This window comes from Daktulosphaira vitifoliae, unplaced genomic scaffold (assembly GCF_025091365.1).
Source record: "Daktulosphaira vitifoliae isolate Bord-2020 unplaced genomic scaffold, ASM2509136v1 Scaffold_2, whole genome shotgun sequence".
Lineage (NCBI taxonomy): Eukaryota > Metazoa > Arthropoda > Insecta > Hemiptera > Phylloxeridae > Daktulosphaira > Daktulosphaira vitifoliae.
Genome location: NW_026099573.1, coordinates 2,254,615 through 2,273,530, shown reverse-complemented (window position 1 = coordinate 2,273,530; position 18,916 = coordinate 2,254,615). Strand labels below are relative to the sequence as shown.

At 26.5% G+C, this 18,916-nt stretch overlaps 1 protein-coding gene across 2 annotated transcripts in view; it reads right to left on the bottom strand.

Annotated features, from left to right (window-relative positions):
• Positions 1-15,448, bottom strand: part of LOC126898362 (ABC transporter G family member 23-like) — an 18,425-nt gene extending 2,977 nt beyond the window's left edge. The window contains exons 1-14 of one of the 2 annotated variants that reach the window (XM_050672325.1): positions 15,047-15,448; positions 14,612-14,744; positions 14,392-14,546; positions 13,230-13,337; positions 11,396-11,489; positions 9,348-9,500; positions 9,158-9,285; positions 8,852-9,080; positions 8,543-8,720; positions 7,149-7,264; positions 5,780-5,850; positions 3,755-3,843; positions 3,506-3,682; positions 113-199 (exon numbers count right to left, since the gene is read on the bottom strand). In XM_050672325.1, coding sequence (XP_050528282.1) covers positions 113-199; positions 3,506-3,682; positions 3,755-3,843; positions 5,780-5,850; positions 7,149-7,264; positions 8,543-8,720; positions 8,852-9,080; positions 9,158-9,285; positions 9,348-9,500; positions 11,396-11,489; positions 13,230-13,337; positions 14,392-14,546; positions 14,612-14,744; positions 15,047-15,234 — 1,906 coding nt within the window. In that variant the 5' untranslated portion in view covers positions 15,235-15,448. The remainder of the gene's footprint in view (positions 1-112; positions 200-3,505; positions 3,683-3,754; positions 3,844-5,779; positions 5,851-7,148; positions 7,265-8,542; positions 8,721-8,851; positions 9,081-9,157; positions 9,286-9,347; positions 9,501-11,395; positions 11,490-13,229; positions 13,338-14,391; positions 14,547-14,611; positions 14,745-15,046) is intronic. The other variant, XM_050672326.1, reaches the window with a different exon arrangement.
• Positions 15,449-18,916: the final 3,468 nt, after the last annotated feature.

The window sequence follows — 18,916 nt, the reverse complement described above, 5'->3', positions numbered from 1 at the left end:
CCCCCCCCCCCGTACAAATAACCACAGTCTATACGATAATAAAATTTATAATTATATTTTAAGATAGACGCCACAGATATGTAAAATAAAAAATAATCGATGTCGTATTTACCGCATAAAAATTTCAGCAAAAAATTAGTGCCTATTCCCAAAAACGCTGCCTCCGTCATTGTCTTACATAATATGGCTTCGAAAAATCCTGAAATAATTACAGTTAAATAACTTGAAAATACTATATAAACTAAATATATACCTATATATTAACTCAAAAATTTGAAACTTTAAATGATTATATCTAATAAACGAATTAAGTTATATTAAAAATTCAAATGCCATTTACTATTAAATTCAAAACTCAAACATTTTATTAAATTAAAAATATGTGTTACCATTTAAAAAAACAAAGTTGACCCCCTTCCAAGGCATAAGGGATGAACTTAAAAAGTATTACATAGTTAAAAATTCAAGAATAATGTGTAACTAAAGATAATAAAAAAAAAAAAAGTTTAAATTATTATTATTCTGCAAGTAATTGAGTGGGTTATGATAAAAAAATCACTCTGTATATATTTTTGAAACTCTTCGTAGACAAGCCATGTTTTGTTGTTCTATTTATTATATTATAGCATATTATTATATTTTCTAATATATATAAAATTTTCCGGTCACAGTGTGTTTGTTTTGGTTTTCCTCCGAAACGCTTGATCGATTTTCATGAAAATGAGAAGTTTTGTGTATATTTGGTAAGTTTGAGAATAGGCGACTAGGACTATTTTTTAAACCCCTACGAGTAAACGATGGCCCACACCAAATATTTTTAATATTTATCATGCAAATTGTGTACTTATAATATAGGCGACGGCTCGCGGCCGTCCATTTTTCCATATATTTTTCTTTGCAAAACGGCTTGAAGTATTGTATATCTACTTTCATTCCTCATTATGTGACCTAGGTATTGGAGCTTTCTTATCTTTATGATGTTTACTAGCTCAGTGTTCTTTTTTATTCTCCTAAGAACTTCGTCATTTATAATTCGGGCAGTCCATGATATTTTCAATATTCTTCTATATAGCCATAACTCAAATGCTTCTATCTTTTTTTGTAATGGCATCATTTAGTGTCCAGGATTTCACACCATAGAGTAGAAAAGAGAACACATAACATCTTATATGTCTCATTTTTGTTTTAAGAAATATGTTATGACTTTTGAAGAAAGCGCTCATTTTATTGAGTGTTGTCCTCGCTTTACCTATACGACCCTTTATTTCTTGATTGTTGTCCCATTTTTCATTTATCATGGTGCCTAAGAAGCAATATTGTTTCACTCTTGCTATTCTGGTTTGATTGACATACAGGTGAGCTCCAGTTATAGTGTTCTGGCTAATGACCATTTGTTTTGTTTTGTGTACATTTATGTTGAGTCTAAACTGATGACTGTGCTGCGCTATGTGGTCCATTAAGGTTTGCAGTCCAGTACTATTGTCAGCTAGAATTATGGTGTCATCCGCATACTTAATGTTGTTGATTCTGGCTCCATTTAGTTCTATGCCTTCCTCTATCCCGTCTAGAGCCACATTGAATATTTTCTCAGAATAGAGGTTGAAAATTAAAGGTGAAACAATACACCCTTGTCTGACATCTTATAATATTTTTACATCCTCGGTTGTATCTCTATCTAGTCTCAATGAAGCTGTCTGATTCCAATATAAGTTACCTATTATTCTTAAATCTTTGCTATCTAGACCAACTTCTTTAAGTATATTCATCATTTTGTCATGTTTGATTTATCAAAAGCTTTCTCATAATCAATCAGACATGCAAAAACGTCACAATTTACGTCTCTGCATCTTTGTATCAAAACATGCACTCCGAATAAAGCCTCTGTTGTGCCCACTGCTTTAATAAAAACAAATTGGTTTGACGAAATTTGTACTTCGCATTTTAATTTTCTTTTGTGGATGACCTTTAGAAATAGCTTTAGTATATCACTCATAAGACTTATGGTGCGGTATTCCTCACATTTCTTTGCTCCTATCTTTTTGGGTATCTTTTTGAACTCTGATTTTAGCCATTCTTTTGGTATACATCCTGTATCATAGATGTTATTGAAAATTTTTGTCCTGCATCTTTTCCATTTTCATATTTTTAATTGCCATCTCAACTTCAGTGGTCAATATTTTTTGTCCTGTTATTATCTGGTTCTCAAAACAAAAACATTCACTTGGTCTTTGAACAACTTTTCCAAATATTCTTTTCACTTATCTTTATTTTCTTGTTGTTCGATAATAACCATACCATCATCACCAATAAGTTTTTCTGATGTAGTTTTTTAATGTTCCTGTGACCTCTTTCATTTTTTTGTGAACATTAAAACTATTATACCTATTTTGAAGTATCTCTATCTCCACACATGTCTCCATGGCTTCTTTTTCCTTGGCTTCTCTAATTTTTCTTCTTATGAATATATTAAATCTATTATATTCCGAATTATTTTGTTTATGTTTTTTTCCTTCTACCATTAGGTCTAAAATTTCATCAGTCACCCAAGGCTTCTTTTTTTCTCTACTTGATTTTAAAAATGTTTTCTTTATGTTCTGAACGATTTCTCCAAACTGAGTAACTTCTTATTGACAACTGTTACCCTGTTTTAATTGATTGATTTATTCATTAATTTTTACTTCCACCTTCCGTTTTACTGAAGGATATTTTAAAGCTGTCATGTTGAAAAATGTCTTCGTCGTCTTTTTTATCTTTTTGAGTCTTAATTTTATGATACCCACCAAGGGTGTGTGATCAGACATAATGTCCGCACCTGGGTAAGTTTTTACTGGAGTGATGCTATTTCTAAATCTTCTATTCACCATCATAAAATATATTTGGTTGCGGATAATTTGTTCTGGTTTATCTGTTGGCGATTTCCACGTGTAAAGTTTTCTTGGTGGAAGCCGAAAAAATGTAATAAGCATACAAGTTCATTTTCTTCCGCAAATATTTCTAGCCGATCACCCCTTTCATTTCTTTCTCCAAGTCCATGAGGACTGACGAAATCTGTCTTCATTCCTTTCCCTAGTTTGGCATTGAGTATAATACTCACTGCCAATACTGTTAGAAATCGGGAAGTTGAGGTGAAAAATGAAAATAGACTAGACAATAAATCCCCGGGTCGCTATCCAGTAGAAAAGTTTTTATAACTCATGTCCATACTTCTGAGTTTCTTAAATAGTTCTTAAAATTACCTTAAGTGAAGGAACCTCTAAAATTATTTTTTTATTTTTAAGATAATTTTCATGAAACAAATTATTTTTTCGTTGCATCCTAGTCTTAGACATTTTCTGAGATATGAAATAAAAAAAAAGACTTATATAATTGGCTAATCGATGTCCACTATTCTCCTCCTGATTATAACAGCGTTATTTCTATATTAACATCTTATAGCTCATCATAAGAACATCCGTTAAAAATTATTTATAAATTTTATCCCTTATAAATTTAATTGAATAATTACCAAAACACATGCCACCAACGCCTATTAATGTCAATAACACGAATACTGGAAACGGATCTCCGACAAACGGGTTTTGGAAAATCGCAAACATTACGATCATCACTAACGATGTTTGTATAGCTATGAATAATATTTGAACGGTGATGTGAGCCAAAGCTATTTCGATGAAATTCATTCCTTAATAAAAATATTTTAAATCAGTGTGCGATTGATGAAAAAAGATTTAAAAACTCCAATTGACGTATTTACCCGAAAGTACGACTCGTTCAATCACTCCTCCCTCTTTTTCCGATAAAATAGCAGCTGCCGTGTAAATAGCCGGAAGGTAAAATGCACACCTAAAACGAACAATTATTTCTTAAATAACATATTAAATTTCTTTTTAAAAATTTTATAAACATTCGAGTTAAACGATTCCGAATACAGTTGAAAGTAGTTAAATAGTATTATAGTAGTTGAAAAAAATAATAATATTTTACCATAATTTTTTTTATTTGACCTCTAAATTTAAAACAAACATTTTTTATTTAGCTAGGATAATTATATCTAGTATAATAATATGTATAATACTTAACGGTTGAGGATTTATTCGATTAAACTTGAAAACGATATGACAGGTCTACGATTGCAAATTACGTTCTAACACGTGGATATCGAAATTTGTAATTTTATCTACATTGGAGAATTTCAATACTTTTAACAATATCGAATTAAAAACAAAACCTATTACGTTTACATACTGAAAATAAATTTTAAAAACCAAGAGGACAAAGTAATCAAATGAAATGTATAGATTATTCATAGCGCGTTCAGTTTTGGGAAAATTCCTTTTTAATAATTAACTCGTTCCGTTCCTAGTTCATTTTCTAAAATAAGAAACTCCCTCCTCATCTTCGTTTCCTTTCATAAAAAAAGAACTTGTTCATCTCTTTGTTCCTTATTTTTGTATTATATTAATATCATAACCATCGTTTAAAATTAAAGTTTAAAGTTACTTTGATTGTCCTTTAGGCAGGCGCAATTCGAATAAAACGTTTGGGTCATCAAACTCAATTTCTCTCCTATAATCACGATAACATATTGAGACATAATATAACAACAAATACTGAGGATGATCAATTAAGGATGAGTCATTCGTTTTCTTGGAAACTATGAAAAGTTTTCAATTTTCTTAAAGGAATATATTGTTTGATTCAAATAATACTACAGCTATGTGTAGTTAAATAATTTTATTTTTCCACCCATCGGGAATAAAAATCTAAACGTTAGTATAATTATTAATGGAAACCCCATATTTTAGTTTAATGATAGAAAAAAAATTACACTTTGTGTACAAACTACTATACATACAAAGACACAACTTTGTGTCTAATAATTTTTTTTGAACAAACAGCAACCACCAATTACATTTTAAGTTTATTTGAGGATTTACATTTAAATTGAAAATTCATCATTAGTTTGATTTTCATTTCATCGATAATCTGTGTCATAAATTATTATCGGTAATTATTCTTGTAACTGTAAGTCACAATAATATGATAACAATAATTGTTAATAAAACTTGTTTATTTGATATCATATTAAAATTATGACAACTACAGTACGTCTAACAGCAAATTATCAATAGAAAATAAGTTGAAAATCGCAAAAAAGTAGCGAGCAGTGACAGAAGAACAATTAAAAAGTATTATTTGAACGTTTTTTTTCTACCATATCATGTAAATAAATATGGACGCGTTCGCATTCGAGAAAATTAAAGCTTAGGTGTTTAACTACGAAGGGATGAAAATAAATTAAATACGTATTATTATAGAGTTTATAGAGTCGAACAATTTATTCCTTTACAAAAATTTTAAACATTCAATAGTTTCTAAGAAAAAAGGCACTCGTTTTATTAATTATCGTTATTAATCGATCGTCCTTTGATATTTATGAATAATGAATAATTTATGAATGAGATTTCAATACGAAAAATTTAATTGTTTGTCAAGGTAAAATTACAATTTAACCGTTAAAATAATACACATCGCGAGTCTAGAAAATTATTTAACTTTGACACTGGAAAATTAAAGTTTCGAGTAATATCGATACAATTAACTTATTGGAGGGTTAATTAATAGTTAATAGTTAATTAACTAACTCACTAACTAGACCTGTTACTTATTTTTATCTTTTCAACAATCTTTTACACGTGTAAATACATGAGTTATAAAAGTACTTGAAATTTACCGTTTACAAATATATAAAATTATATCACAAGAAAATTTTACTTACAAAGCAATGATAGCAGGTGCCGCATAATGTATAAAACTGGGATTTTTAATTCCATAAACTGGATTCTGTATCTTTTAAGACATACATATTTTTGTTAAAAATCATAATTATTTTACATGTAATTAATTTTAGGAGTTTTTAGTCTTTATGATGTACATATATATTATAATTATATGCAGGGTGATTTTTTTATCATAACCCACTCAATTACTCGCAGAATAATAATAATTTAAACCTTTTTTTGTTTTATTATCTTTAGTTACACATTATTCTTGAATTTTTAACTATGTAATACTTTTTAAGTTCATCCTTTATGCCTTAGAGGGGGGTCAACTTTGTTTTTTTAAATGGTAACACATATTTTTAATTTAATAAAATGTTTGAGTTTTTAATTTAATAGTAAATGGCATTTGAATTTTTAATATAACTTTATTAGCTTATTAGATATAAACATTTAAAGTTTCAAAATTTTGAGTTAATATACATGTATAATACACATGGGATTGTAAATACAGGTAGCTAATTGGATTTTTATGACATTGCTGTCTCAGTCACGGATTGTTTATTATCAATTATGATTATCAATAGATATACTTTCTGTATTGTCAGTTAGTGTATTTATAAACTCATAACAATGTGCCTTACTATCATTGATAATAACAATGCTGTGTTATTGCTAATATCGATGTCATAAAAAATCAATTAGCTACCTGTATTTGTAATCCCTTGTGTATTATACCTATATATTAACTCAAAAATTTGAAACTTTAAATGATTATATCTAATAAACGAATTAAGTTATATTAAAAATTCAAATGCCATTTACTATTAAATTAAAAACTCAAACATTTTATTAAATTAAAAATATGTGTTACCATTTAAAAAAACAAAGTTGACCCCCTTCCAAGGCATAAGGGATGAACTTAAAAAGTATTACATAGTTAAAAATTCAAGAATAATGTGTAACTAAAGATAATAAAAAAAAAAAATGTTTAAATTATTATTATTCTGCAAGTAATTGAGTGGGTTATGATAAAAAAATCATCCTGTATATTGTAAATAAATATAAATTTTATTTTATAAAATAAAATTAGTTTCATTTTAACCTAATTTAAAAAAACAATTTTTACATATTTAAATGTTCGTAAAATTTTTTTTTTTAATTATATTTTTTTTATTATAATTTGAATTAAAAATAATTACATTATAATTTATTATCATAGAAATTACGAAAAAAAAAAATTAAATAGAATATCAATAGTTTTTTTTGTAATAAGAAATCATTCACTAATAAAACTGATAAATTAATTTCTATGTAGCTAAAGTTATTATAAATAAAAAAACATTAGCTGAAAATAGTTTGATTTACTTGAAGAGGTGAATATCCTATTTTTTTCGAAATACCACAAGTAAATAATATACTTTCAATGACATTACTGTAACTATCCAGTATATCCCTTTGTATCATTTCACTTATGTATTTATCTAAAAAAAATTAATTAATTAAAGGATTCTCGTGATTTTTAAACTCTTTATGGTTATTTAAAGATGTTTTTTACCTTACAAAAATATATAGTAAAAATTGTCAATAATGTGCTACGATTATTAAAATAGGTCGGGTTATATAGGTTAGATTATTATTTAAAAGAGTAGAAGGGGACAAAATTCGAAATTGATCGGAGAAACGCATACGCGTTCAGGTACGTTATGAATCACACCCGTCAACACCACAAAATACAGCTTTTAATAGGACGGTGTGCAGATGTTAGTTAATGTTCATGCCAATAAAATAGACGAACAACTGGAGATCGCTTTTCAAATCGATAGATTTAATGAGTAATACGTAATTTCAAAATGAGTCCAAATACAAAAGTGGAATGAAGAAAAGAAGGTAAGTAGTACGATTCTTAAACACGGCCATGCTTAGGTTCGGACGCAACTTTTGGAAGTTTACACGTGCACAAAAATGTGACGTTTGAGTGTCAAAAATTATGATTAAATATTTATGAAAAGGTTGTTTATCACTTCAAAAACGATAATTTCTATAAGACACGATAGAAATTTTAAATTAGTTTTTTTTCTATTAAAAAATTACTGAAATTGAAATATGTCGACTTTTAGAAAATAACCACTCGAATAATGAACACAATAATATCAATAATATATAACAATAATATCGAATGTTATGTTATAGACAATGTGAAAAGCTGTCATGAAATACTCAGCTATTTTTTTTTTATCTACATATATTTATGTATATATATATATACAGTTTCGAATACTGACAGTAAAATTGTATGAGGAAATCATCTTGGCGCAGTTTAAGATGAGCTTTGACGTCTAAGACCCTTGAAAAATAAAAATAGTGCCAACGAAAATTCAGAAAATTATATATATATATATGTGTAATATATAATTATTTTTGAAACAAGATAAATTTTCTTACCCCTCTGGTTGTTTTCCAGACTCCTCTATCGATAGAAGAAACAACAATTAAAAATTGAAAATTAGTTGTAAATGCAAAGTGTATATACTGAAAAAAGTTTATTTTTATATACACTGACTCAAAATGGATTATAAATTAAGTTTTGACGATATCTACTCGAATAATTTTACTACTATTTATCGAGTTATCCGGGTGGGTAGAAACAATGTAGGTTGCTATTTTCCATACCTCCCCTTTAATACCATACTATCTAGGCAACGACTAGGTATAAAATTGGTACGTTTAAAATGAAAATTCTAATCATAAAATCCTCCTACTAGCTCTGTCGACCCACGCGACAATAGTAGACGACGTTAGAGTATCATTTGTGGCGTCGGATCCCGTGACGATTTTGGTTGCTAGGCTTCCGCTGAAATTTGATGAAAAGTGAATAAATGCCCACACATCATTTGAAACTACTGCGTTGCGTCCGTCTTGTATATTGGAAAACTCGACCTGATCAAATATTTCAATCGATTAATTTTTATTTTTAATTTGTTTTAAAATCAACGCCGTTCGAATCGAACATTGTGTAAACGCGATATAATTATATGGTATCGTGTAAAATGTCTGAGATTAAAACCTACGAGTGTAAATGATTTTTCTTTGAGTTTTTCCAGCATCAAACAGCTAACGGCCGTCCTACCGTCCAAAAAACAACCGTTTGAAGATACATGTACTTTTGAACACGCGTGGAAACCGTTAGAAATTTCTTCGTTAAACACGCCCAAGGCCAATTTCTCGGGATCGCGACCACACGTTATATTGAAAATGGCCGTTTGAATGATTGGCAAACATACGAGAAATAGCGTAAATCTGAAATATGCGAGTGAAAATTACACACATAGACAGGGAAAAAATATTTTTAAATATTCGCAACTTTTTCCACTAACGGTATATTTCTGGTTAATAGAAAAAAGTTTTTACAAATTTGCGCTTTAAAGCGACCAAACGTGAACAATTTGTTGTTTAATAAAGGCGGTGGAGGCAAATCTCTTGCGTAGGAAAATCTTCTTGTAGGCTAAAACATGAAAATAGTCTATATTATTTAATGAATAATAAAACGTATTTATTAACACTTACTTGTTTTATAGGAATTTTAAAACTGTTTGTTTTAGCCACATGACTTTGGCAAATTTTTAAAAACGCTTCTTCCAGGTAAGAACAATCACAAGAAGTCAAAAGTTCAGTAGGCGTTGCCTCTGACAGTAATGTACCTTTTCTCATTAGACCTATCTGCGCACATTTACAATACTTATTGAAAAAACGATATTATTAGAAATTTATTCTAGATTAAGAAATACATTTTCAACTACCAATGCTATTTTATTCGTTAAGTATTTTTAATAATCAAAATACCGGATTTTCAAAGGTATATTAAATTATATATAGAATGAAAAACAAACGCCAAAATAAAAAATACTATGTTGTCTTGAATCTTTAATTATAAAAAAGAAAGAGAAATAAAGAAAAGTGATTAAAATACAATATTATTAGTACAGTTATGTATATAGTTTACATATTTTATAATGATGGGATTTTTTTAGGATTTCTTTTAGTGATATAACCTTTTAATATACGAGTTATTAAGTATTTATAAGGCTAATCTCTTATAAAGTTGAGCATAAATGAGTTAGTATGTTCAATTTAATTTAAAAATCAGGTTAAATTAAACTTTTAAATATAACGATTGTTGTGTTACGCTAAAGCATAATTATCGTATCTTAATTACAAGAAAGTCCGTTGGACTTGGCTGTATATAAACTTTTAATTAAAAAGAAAATAATATAATTATTTTTATTTAATAAAATCAATAATAATACTTGTATATATTTTTTATTCAACACGTTAGTCAAAACAAGAATACGCAAATTAAAAGATACAAAAACGCATTTATTTATTATAAATTATGAACTAAAAACTAACCAGTAAACAATTGAGGCTCATGTAGTAATAATCAATATAAAGTATGCCCCCGCTACCTCAGAGATCTATAATAATTCTATATAATTAAAATATTATTCTTTCAACGGTTATCATTTATAACTGTATAAATTGTGATCAAAGATTTACAAATTAAATTTCCAACTTTTTTATGGTTAGTTAATCTTCAACATTGCTTTTTTATTTATGTAATATGCGTGATCGAGATAATTATTTTATTTATATAGAATATGTAATAAAAACGTTTCACGGCAATATTAAAATTTTACTCTAACTTAATTTTTTTTGTTAATTTTATAAATTAGTGTTTTATTATTTATACCACTTCTTTATAAAAAATGATGTACGAATACATTTTTGCGTATATAATAATTTTTTTAATTTTAAATAAATATTTGAGGTTTTAAAAATTTGCCTCTGATATTTAAATTTTATGATAAGTAAAATTAAGCATTCATTATAATATAACATATTACTATGTTGGTAAACACTATTATAGAAAAAAATTTTATACTGCTCATAGTACTTAACCAAACTTAATTCGTGAAGTTAAGGAGAAACCATTAACCTAATTTTTAAAATTAATTAATTTAAAAGAGTAACTGTAAAAATTTTATTAATAATTTTCTCGTTATTTTTTTTATTTATCTTAATTTTAACGAGTTAAAAAAAACATTAACTCGCCTATCCTTGATCTGTTATTCCTTATAAGAGTCTCAACTTAAGCTATAGATGATAGCTAAAAAAATGGATATGTATTATACAAAAATAAGTTCAATGACTATTTTCCAAAAGCTCATATGTTAGTTTCAGCAGTTTTTTACGAGCGAAAAAATAAATTTGAAATAACAATAGTGTTTTTTGAAAATCGATATTTTTTTAATTAGAAAAAGTCTTTATGAGAGGATAGCTTTTGAATATAAGTACAAAATTAATATTTTTGAATTGAAAAAATGATGTCTGACAAACATTAGATAATACACTATTCTCAGTAAATTTCATCAATAATCTTTATACTTTATTCTTGTTACTTATCAATTTTTTGAAAAAAGTCAAAGAATAAATTTTATCGACTTTGCAGGTAGAATTGATCTATGGAAAAACATTGTTTGAGCACCGTATTATTTTTATTTACATTATATTATTATTATATATATATATTATGTATTCAAACTATTCAGACTTACCATATGTGATTGTTTTGCTTCTTCTATATAATGAGTTGTTATTATAACTGTTTTTTTTCCTTTTGACGTCAACTCGATAAGCAATTCCCAGATACTGAGAAGAAATTATAAGCACTTAAGTAAATGACAATAGACATGTTTAATTTTTTATTTTCATTGGTTAAATTTTATTTTCAACGAAAATAATGTTTTTCTTATTATTTATATTTTATAATTCCCATGAACGTACATGATTCAATGTCAATGTTTTTTTTGAAATCGGTTAATGTCATGTCCGATTGACTCACCACGGTCTATTTGGACCGGGCTAAATAGGGTTCGAGTCCGGGCTATAGCCCGACCAATATCTGTATTTCGATATGTATTCAGTTCGGTCCGGACTAGGGTCCTGTCTGAACTACTGATTTCTGGTACCTATATTCCGAGGTTTGCCGAGTTTAAAATTAACTTTGTAGGGCAACGATCTGCTATTCAGTTTTTATTTTTAATCGATCATTGGAAAGAAAATATGATTATGTGTTTTTAAAATAATATATTTTTATATTTCTATTACATCAAAAAATGGATACAATAAGACGGATATTACAGTGGCATAAATTACGATGAATCATTACGGTTTTGTTCTTATGGATTAATATTATATTTATTTATTTATTTAACATTTTTTACGGGACAAGCCCTTTTATAAAAGAGATATAATAATAATCTAAACATACGAAAATAAGTACTAATAATATAATAGTTTTTAATTGAAAACAAAGACAGAGCTTTCATTCTGATATAATCACGAGACATAAAAAAGAAATCGACATCATTACAAATACGGTTGCATAGCATAAGCGCTCTCGGAAAAAAAATCGGTACAAATTTTTTTTTTAAAAAAAAAGGTACAAAAACTAAATTTTGTTTTTAATTGAACAATTATGAATTACAGTACCGATCTTACTTAATAATTCAGGACAATCGATATTGTTATTTAGGAGATGATAAATAAATAACATGAAGGATATTTTACGTCTAACCTCACATGGCCGAATATAAATAAAATCTGCTACTAATGACATTGAGTCTCTATATATAATATATTGCTCATTCATTGTTATTATAGGGCAATGCTTTTTCGTATTGATATAAAAAACTATAATAATTTCTACTTTTCAAATAACTATAGTTATTGAAAAAATTATGATTTTTCAACTATACATATAATTTAAATAGTCATTATACAAAGTATTCGATTTATCATAAACCACTAGATCACTCTCCAAATAAATATAATATTGGAAAAAAAATTCGATTTCTTTTAGTAGCATATATTTCTTTCATTTTTAGCTAATAATTACTTTTTAGTACCATCGTTTATAACTTATAGGGTAATCAACTTTATTTTTTGAAACGATAACATACATATTTAACTATCTTATTAAATATAAAATAATCTAATTAAGAAAATTACTTTTCGATGACAAAATTTTGGACAAGTATTTCTAAAATTATTCTCATTTTTATATCGAGGCAGGACGAAGATTAAGTCGGCAAACGACTATAGCTAAGATCGGGAAATAGTAGTGCCTATTTTTTATTTCCTATTTTATAGGCTAGTTAAATACGTATATTACCGTTTTAAAAAATAAAGTAGACACTTCTTTATGTCATAAGAGATTCTAAGGTAATTTTTAGCTGAAAAATAAACAAATATATCTAATTAAAATAAATAGAAATTTTTTTTTTTCAATATTGTATATATTTGAAGAGTAATCGAGTAGTTTATGATAAACCGAACACTCTGTGTACTCTGTACATTCTTTAACTTATTATTTTTAATCAAAATTACCTTTGACTGATTAATGGATCTAAACCAACCGTTGGTTCATCCAATATTAAAAGTTTTGGATCGTGTAGCATAGCAACAGCTAGTGAAACTCTTCTTTGTTGACCACCACTGTTAAATAAAATTATCATCAATAATATATTGATGATTAATATAATCATTCATGATTAACTAACTTACATTTGTATATTCATAGTGCCTTAGGTTTAACTAATAACTCATATAACTTTTAAGTTATCTGTTGAGATACATTATAAATATATTTCTATTATTTGTGTAAAAAAAAACTCAAAAATGAAAAATTTAATTTTTCATAATTTCAAATTGCTACTTTGTGTATCTTTTATTAGAAAAAGTTATTAAATCGATAACGATTTCCAGACGAATACTGAAACTAGTTTTAGACTTTTCAATCTTTTAAAAACGATTATGTAGTGTACTAGTACTCCAATGGGATATATACTGATAACGACGAATATATGCAGTAGTACAGTAGTAGTATCTATGTTTATTTAAGTTTTTTTAAATATTTAAATATTTTAGGATTTTTAGAGACTATAACTTATACAATAAAAATCATATCCTATATATCCTAATATTTGAATATTTCAATGTATATTATACATTTATAATATAATTTATATAATATAGTAAAATAATAATGTTTTAAAAATCAGGATTAAGCGCCAAACAATTACGGGTTACAAAATAATTTGTTATGATTTAAAGTTAAAATTAAATTTTAATTTAATTAATGCCAGATCATTGACGTTACACTAAATGAAATGGAAATGTGTTATAACCCCTAATTGCAAGAGTTTAAATTATTATAAAGCATCTACAATAAAGTTAAAAAAAAGAGAAATTTTGTTTCTGCATTCATGAAAAATATTAAAATTGTTTCTTATCCCCTTTTACCATTTACCCGTCTAGATTATTATTATTATTATGATCTTCTAGATTATTATCTAGATCATTATTATTAATTACTTGTATAGTAGTGCACGAGTGTAATTATAATTTAGAAATTAATTAAAAATACCACTTTGTACACATCCTCGCAGGATATTTTCAAACAAATTTAGTATTTTTTAAATTAAACGAATTTAATTTAATTAAATCATCATTTAGAAATCAGAATTAAACATTAAAATATCTATCATACCTCAAATCACTTAGTACAAGACTATAACAAGGCAATTCAAGCAAGTCTTTGAGTTCTCGAGCTCTTTTTTCTATCGTTTCCCGAGATAAATCAAATATGTATCCATAGTAAATAAATGTTTCTTTAATAGATAATTCTTCGTGTAGCGCCAACTCCTTCAGACAATTTATAATATTATTAATTAGATAAAATCAAAAGTCATTCTATCAAGAATTTGTACTTGTGGCATATAACCAATATCAGAAATAAATTTTCCTTTTAATTTAATTTCGCCAGAGTCCAAGCGAATTCTTCCGACGATGCAACTCAATAATGTCGTTTTCCCACAACCACTCGGACCGAGTAATCCATATCTAAAAATGTATTTTTTTTAAATTATTGAAATTTTATTTTTACAAATATTATACCTCGGCTATTATAATATAAATACCGGATATAAAATAGATTAATAAGATAATAATATTAATTGCTGAAAAATGTTTACGTCATTTACACGCGTTACTTTCAATAACCGAGTAGAATCAATTTTGAATCTATTTTTAGAAATATTCAAGTGTATTTAATAGATAAAACTTTTTTTTTTTTTTAATTGAAACGGGATATTTTCAATTTAAAATCATAACAACATTTTGTTACAACAACAACGAGTACTCACATTTTCCCATCCGGTACGGTCAAGTTGAGATCTTTTAGAACGGCCGTTTGATTGTACTGCTTGTAAGCACTCCGTACGACAACAGCTGAACACGGTCTAGGTACGACCGCTGACTCGGCGGGGGCTTGTAAATGTGTTGTGCCAATTTCAACCGAACCCGTATTAGTCGAGTTATCTATCGATTCCATCTTAATTAATTATCGTTTCCCGATTTAAGAACAACACGAATAAAACAATTTTATAACGCATATACTATTTTCATGTCATTAAATCGGCAGCGTAGAATTTTGGTTTGAACGTGATAAAACGTGTGCGCGAAACCGTGATGATTATTTACTCTAAAAAGATAAATTAGTATTGAGTACACTGCGTATGCCTAAAACATACTGACATTCCGCAAACGAAATGTTTGGGTGGCAGTACGGCGGCCATGGAGAGATTCAGCCCCTGCTTAACGCGTCGAACACGAAACGTGCAATAATTAAACGTGACTATAATTTAATATTAGTTGTATCAGCAAACTATATAATTGTTTCAAATAACTTTCGATATTAATGTTAACCTATCCGTAGTGATTAATTATTGTTGTTAATGAAATGAAATGTAAAATTTTAAATCTTTTATGAGAACTTGAAATATAAAAATAAATAGTATTGTTCATTTATTTTGTTTCTTTTAGTTACATGTTTTCACAATTTGTCAATCGAGTATTTTACGTGTTCATCCCTTGCACTTTATAAGGAGGGTGGCAACTTTATTTTTTCAAATGGCAACATACATATTAACTAATTAATTATTTAAATAATAATCTAATTATTTTTGGACCAATATTTCAAAATGTATTAATATTTTTACATCTTGACAAGAAGAGGAGTGATGCCAAGAAATGTCTTGTAATAAAAATAATGAGCACCCGCGCCTCACCTCCAGTCATTACAATAAATTGTTTTTAACTTGTGAAATATTCGTTTAAAAGTCGTTATAAACCAGTGATTTTCTTAACTAGACCGTTATTTAACAAATAATACAGTAAATAATTAGTATGTTTCCACTAGTAAAAATAAAGTCAACACTCTTATTAGGTATAAAGATTGAATATAAAATTTATTTCATGATAGATAGATTAAGAAAAGAATTAATGAATAGAAAACAAAAATAAAATTATCAATATTGTTTTTATTTTTCAATAAAATAAGTCATTTGTGATAAAAAAAAACTGCCCTATATTTATTTTATATAAAACATAATAAAATATTAGTAGCTACAAAATATTTATGAAATGTTCATCAGATTTACAAATAATATAACAATATCTTTAATAGTGATTCTTATTACGATTGTAAAAGTTATAGTATGTCTTTGAAAAAGACATTGAAGCTTCTCAGTTTCACGTCTATAATAATAATTGTTTTTAGTACATACACACACACATATTTACCTTATAATTAAAATTAAAATTACAATGTCAAATAAATATAATAGATAAATTATTAACAAGCACTCGCTTTGATAAATCAATGTATAAAACAATAGTCGTCACTTATTTTTTATTTATTTATAAATTAAAATAAATATTTAAAATAAAATTGTAATAAGTTATACCTATTTATTTATTGATTTTTTTAATTTAAATTATTTCGTTTTGGAAATCACCATTCAAAAGTACTTTACGTAAACATTTTACTTACAAAATAAATGAAAAAAATTAAAAATTCGGTCAAGATTGGTAAGTTTAATATTATTGTTATCATACCACCCATGGTTTGTCTTTATTCAATTAAATGTCATTATCATCATTCTTAATGTGTCATCGATAGTGTTTAAATTTTTAAATCTATAGTATTCGAAGTGCCATGTGAACGTTTTATATTATTTGATTAACAAGGCCAATATGATTTTATATATGCAGACACGTGACTGTCGATGCTACTTAAAGTATTGCTATCCTTGCAATGTAGCGCCCTTGTATTTCTATTGTTATTTGTTATTATATCATTAGCATTAATATACACTGTATATTCTCAATAAAACTATTTGATTGCTTATATATATATATATATATATATATAAAAGCAATCGAATAGTTTTATTAACTACGTTTGTATATATGTAATTATAAAATCTTTAACGTGAACAAAATAATACAAGTTTTATTAAAACTATTAAATATATTTTTAATAAACTATTAATTTATAAATAAATTATACTAAATTTTTTAGATAGTTACTTTTATACTTCATATTTCAATTACAAACATATGTTTATAATGGTACATAAATAAAGTTCATTAAGTCAATTTTCAAAAATTTTTTAAAATGAGCACTTTATGAAATTTGTATTTCAATTATTTTAAGTAATTCACTAGACTTAAATTATAGTTTAATGTAAATAATTTTAAAAATGTATTACTATATAATATTTTTTAAATTTATTTAAAAACAATGAGAATTCTTTTTTTAGCTTTTATTCATAGGTGAATTGAACCAAATAGCTATTGGTTTTACTAAGATATGTTTTTGACACTGAATACGATTATTTCGATCCTAGTAGAGAGAATTTGTTCAACAATACGTCAAAAAATCACACAACGTATTTGATAGAAGTAATCAGCGCTACAATTTTGAAAAATTCCCCTTCGATTCCGTAATAAAGAAAATTATCCCAAAAAATTGTTATAAAACACCCGCAGTTAATATATTGTTAGTTTTTACTTTATATTGAAGTAACTTTATGGAAACTGTACCTTACTGTATTGACCTATACTCTTGTTATATTATTCAATAGATATAAAATCACTGATTCTGAATATATTTATATAGATTTATTTTCTTGGAAATATTTTGGTTAATATAAACAATATATAATCGTGACAAATTATGAACAGTAGTAAATTATTTTACACCGATGTTTTTTTTCCCACGTAACAATGAATTAATCTCGTCATAACATAATATGACAAATACTATGATTTTAAACTAATAATTCACACAAATTATGATATAACAATTCACATAAGAACTTAGGAGAAAAAAGATAAAAACAGGACGGTAAATTATTCTGCTGATAACCTATGAAGGGTTATGTATTGGAGAAGAATAAAATCATATTAACATTTTTTTATGATTTTCTAAAAACTCGTCTTCTTAAGCCTACGTCAAAATAAAGTTAATATAGGGGGACAATTCCATGTGAAATCACCTAAAGCGTGTGCTATTTAGTTCAGAAGTTTTTGAAATTTTTATCATAGACTTCTTAAAGGTCATTGACAAGAAAAATAATTTTTATTTTTTTTTTTTATTCTTTTTTACTAAAAGCGCATTTTTTATAATTAAAAACCTTTTGTTCTAGAACCTATAACTTCACATCCAAATTAGCTATCGCTGTGTGGAACTAGCACTGTTTTACTCGTATTAAATAGTACTTTAAATTCATTCTTAAGCTTATGAATTTTAAATTTTTTTTAACATCGAAATTTCGATTTAATTTTTTTTTTTAACTTTGCAGTATTTTAATAGCAAAATTTGAAGGTGAACAAATTTTTTTTCCTTTTCAGAAACTCTTAGTTATATTCTTTTAGCCCATATCATATTTGAATCGATTTATAATATTTTTGTATCGTTTTACTGTCTTGAACACACATGGTTTGTTGAAAATAGTCAACTTTATCATCTCATTAAACAAAAGTGACAGAACGAATTTTTTTCAAATTTACACAATACTTACCACCTTTAGGCAATTAAAACTTATGGTGAAAATTTAATGATGAAGAAATAATTTTAATGAAAATTATAGAATTTACAAAATTTATAATTTGCGCATTATTGAAAATCCACAAACTACGTAATTTTTAACACTTAATTTTTATTTTTT